Genomic DNA, 4,536 nt, shown 5'->3' on the forward strand with positions numbered 1-4,536 from the left:
TTGTATTCTGAATTTCATCAGAGATGATGTGCATTGAAATCTCCTGCAATTATAGAGTTTCTTGATAAAGTTATGTTCAGAAATTCTCTATCAATTGTTCAGATATTGTTATTTTTCTTCAATGACTTTTCATTATAGATATTTATGAGCTGTATAGTATTAAACTCATTTTCTTTATCTATAATGTCACTCACCAGAATATCAGGGTCAGACATGATATCAAATCTTAGATTAAATTGATATCTTGATCTCTTTCTTTCATAGATCACTACTCTTGACTTTATCTCAGACTTTTGAGGTAGAAAGCAGTAGTAGCTTGAATGAGAAATGATGTAATTTTGCTCAGCATCAAAAGTCAGTTCCTGAAGTAGTATAAAATCAACTTTTTATTCAAATGCAATTTGAAGATAAGAATAAATACAATTTGAGTTTCTATGCACATTATTTTGAATAAATGTGATTTTTGAAGAGTTTTTAAACTTTTTTTATTATTTTTGTTGTATATTCATATTAAAAGAGAGTAGAGATAGAGTAGGATCTAGTCACTATCATCAGATAGTAGATTATAACTATTTTTAAAAGTAGGAATCTCAACTGCTTGCATTATATCTAGTTTATCATCAGAGTTATTTCTCAATTCTCTAATCTTAACAGAAGTTTGAGGATTCAAATTCTGTTTACATTTAGCTGAAGAATTGAAGTTTGAAGATTTGAATAGTTAAGAGTTTCTTCTTTTTAAGCTTACAGTTGTAAGTCTACTGACTTGACTCTTCTCTTCAGTTCTAGATTGACTTTGAGCTTCATCTTTTCTTCAGTTCTTTTGAGTTCTTGAAGCAAACATACATTTCTTTGAGCTAGATATATGTTTTTCTTTACAATTAGAGCATTTAAGCAGAGTGTGTTGACATATTTCATCTCTTTTTGAGCATATCTCATATTTATGCTCACTAGTTTTGTGATCTCTGACACAGAATGCATATTTTGAGTCTCTAAAATATGAGATTACAAAGTGTTCATATCTTTGATAGTTTGAACACTGTGTTTGAGCTTTGAGATTCATTCTTGAGTCTTTGTATTCATGAACTCTCATTTTCAAATCTGCTACTCTTACTTCAGAGATCTTTGACTGTTCAAGTGTTTTTATATATACTAGAACAGAGGCATTTCTTCTGCTTTGTCTGAACTCAATTGAATTTAGTTATACAGGCTTCTTTCTCAGCTGAATAGAGTTGTATTCTTCTAATTCATTTTTGAGAAGTAGCATTCCTTTTTCACAGTCAAAAATTTCAACTGAAATATTATGAAGAATGAATTTATCTCACTTTTCATCTTTCTCAGATAGAATTATTGTGTTTAGCAAAGATTCTACTGCTGACTTTCAGAGATTCTCATTCTGAATAAGGAATTCAGCACTAAATTCAGACATTGTAGTCAGAATGATGAAGTTTTCAAAGAATAATGACTCAATTGAAGCTATAACTGATTTTTAAACTTTAATATCAGTTATCAACTGAGAAAAGAACTGCTGATTAATTTCATTTCTGATTCTGAAAATGAGATTTGAGTTTAGCTTGTTTCTTTGCAGAATGTCCTGATTTGAAACTTTAAGAATAAGTCTTCTATTTCTGAAGATTTAAAAGTTTTTCTCTTTTTGCATTTTCTTTTCTACTTTTCTATGAATAGAGGTATGAGCAGTATTCTTCTCAGTTTTCTCAGAATTTTGAGCAGGTTTTGAGACAGCAGGTTTAGAGACAGCAGATTCAGCTGCTTGAGCATATATTTTCTTGTGATTTAAAGAAGAAGAAGAAGTAGAAGAAAAAGAAGAAGAGTAAGATAAAGAGTCAGTGATTGTATAAGGAATTTTCAATGTTTTTTAAACTGTGTTTGAGATTTCAAGTTTGAACTTGATCATCTTCTGTAGTTGTCTAGTCTGAGTATGAAGAATTAACAGAACTTCTTCATTCATCTTACTCAGACACTGCTTTTTAAGAATCTTACTTACTTTTTCAAGTTTCTGTATTTCAAGAACTTGTTATTTCTCTATTTCTTCTTTCTTTCTTCTCTTCAGAATTTCAATCTCAGGAATAGCACTTGAGAAAGCATCTTTTTTCACATCAACTGAGTGTATTTTTGAACTCATTATTCTCACTCAATGAAAAGTTGATCAGACTGTTTCAATTGAGATATTTCTAAGTCTGTTTTCAATTGAAAAGTTAGTCAGACTGTTTCAAAAGAAGAATAAAAGACTTTTATATATAAAACATCTGATTTTTTTCACACTAGTTCAGTAACTAGGTTAGATTTTTGAAGAGAATCTAATAAACTAAAATTGATTTTTAAGATAAATCAATAAAATCTTTACAATCTCTTTCCTGGAATACAGTGAGAAAGAGTATAATATCAATTGATAATGAATCAGATAATATGACAGTTTTTGAGAGAAAAACTGACAAAAAATAAATCAATTTTTTGCAGAGAAATTGATTAAAACTATTCAATTTTATTCTAAATTATTCAATTCTCCTCACACAACAAGTGTGTAACTCAAATCAGTTAATAAAGAGTGTAAAAAAGAATTAAGTATTAATGAAAGCTCTTCAGTCACTGAAAAAGTAATTCTTACTTAAAAGAATATAAAATTATAACAGAAAACAGCTCTGTTTTTTATTCTTTATAAGAATATTGTATAAAATCCAGAGAAAAACACCTTACTTTTTTAAGAGAAGTAAAAAACTATTTCTAAGATCTTTTTTTTGTATTAACTGCTGCAGAAGAATGAGATAGAAACTGCTAAGATATGTACTACTATATACTCTCTATCAAGACTTTCTCTCTTCAAAGTCTTGATATTATAGAGAATATAAGTCTGTTTCTATATGATAATATAAATATTGTCAGTGAGATGTAGAGGAACTGGTTATTTATATCTCAAAATAGAAGACTTTGTCAATGATTATATCAATATAGAGTTAATTCTCAAATTCAATAGAAACCTAGTGTTGCTGTTCTCAATCTCTTGCAGAATCTATTGAATATTGAGATATTAAAGCTAGATTTAATATATCTCACTGTGCAGGGATCAAAGGCTCAGTCAGACCTTGAGATATACTGATTTTATAGTTGTTGGTGTGCTGTTGACTCATTGTTCACTGATTATGTATTGAATGCTGTTGCTGAGGTATCTTTTTGTATTGTTCTGCCGGGGATGGGCCAGATTGAGAGGGGTAGTACAAGGGTGAGACTTGGTGTTGAAGTCTAGATACACTGACAACAGACCGTGGAGGTTGCACTTCAGAAGAGTCCATTGATTATGTGCTTGATATTATTGCCAAGGTATCTTTTTGTATTTTTCTGCTGGGGATGGGCCAGATTGGGAAGGGCGGTACGAGGGTGAGACTTGGCGTTGGTGTTTTGGAACATCAAAGATGGACAGGGTTTTCGCGGAGGTCGCTCCTCAGATATCTCCACAACTACAGATCGGGGATCTTCCAAAATCGAGAAGATTGGTGCATATGGCTAGGTCTCTTCACCTTACAATTTGTATGGCACTTTGGCCCGGGGTTGTGGTGTGGTAGGGGAGAACAGGGGATAATCTCACACAGGAGTTTCGAACAACGTCCGGTTCACGTTTGGCTGGATAACTCCACCACCACACAGGGTATGCAGTCGGCGATGGGGTCAGAATGCTCGTATGATCGAGGGCTTTTCGATGGATCTATCGGCGGGTTCTTATTTGAAAAATCGAGCGAGTTCGTGGTGGAGCGGTTGTCCAAGGCACATAGGTTAATCAGTAGTTAAAAGCAATGTGTTCTGATCAGTTACAGTTGATACACACTTTATATTGATGTTAATCAGTGACTTCTTTAGAAGTGATCTCAGAAACTCAGAAGCCTGTTTGAACAGCAGAGATTCTTGCTTGTGTGTAGATATTCAAGTCTACTTAATTCATGATATCTGCATCATTGTTATTTCTCAGTGTGAGTGTATAAGTCACTGAGATGTAATATCTTCTGTCACTGTTCTGTATATTTCTGAGCTTGATAAGATGATCATTCATTGTCTGAAGCTGTGTGTAGAAGTCTTCATAAGTCTGGTCTTTATCTATACTTATAAGAGTCTGTAAGAGTTCAAAAGTTAATGTCTTCTTAAGCATGCTAATCTTTATTCAATTCTCTTAAGATTGATCATCTGCTTCTAGAATCTTAGTGTTGAAGTCAGAAATAAATGTTATAAGAGAAGTGTTTCTCTGTCAGATACTCTGTAATTAATCTAATACTTTCTATTACATAGCAGTGTCTTGAAACAGAATATCAAGATGTTTTATAATATTATCAGATATTCATAATACTGATTCACATGCTTTCATTCATGAATGAAACTTCTGTTTCATGTGATCTTTCAATTATTCATTGATATACTAATCTTGATTAATTAATGAACTGATGATATCTTCATCTACACTTAGTTTCACAAGCATTTTCATTCTTCATGATGAGTAGAGAGTGAGATCAGAAGCATTGAAATATACAGAAGCAC

General features: G+C 31.9%; 1 protein-coding gene across 1 annotated transcript; it reads left to right on the forward strand.

Moving 5' to 3' along the window:
* Positions 1 to 3,337: 3,337 nt before the first annotated feature.
* Positions 3,338 to 3,798, forward strand: BDBG_16587 (uncharacterized protein; the record flags this gene model as incomplete). Its single annotated transcript, XM_031724513.1, has 1 exon — positions 3,338 to 3,798. The coding sequence occupies exon 1, from the start codon at positions 3,361 to 3,363 to the stop codon at positions 3,796 to 3,798; it is 438 nt and encodes a 145-aa protein (XP_031577124.1). The 5' UTR covers positions 3,338 to 3,360.
* Positions 3,799 to 4,536: the final 738 nt, after the last annotated feature.

This window comes from Blastomyces gilchristii (assembly GCF_000003855.2).
Source record: "Blastomyces gilchristii SLH14081 genomic scaffold supercont1.3, whole genome shotgun sequence".
NCBI classification, from domain to species: domain Eukaryota; kingdom Fungi; phylum Ascomycota; class Eurotiomycetes; order Onygenales; family Ajellomycetaceae; genus Blastomyces; species Blastomyces gilchristii.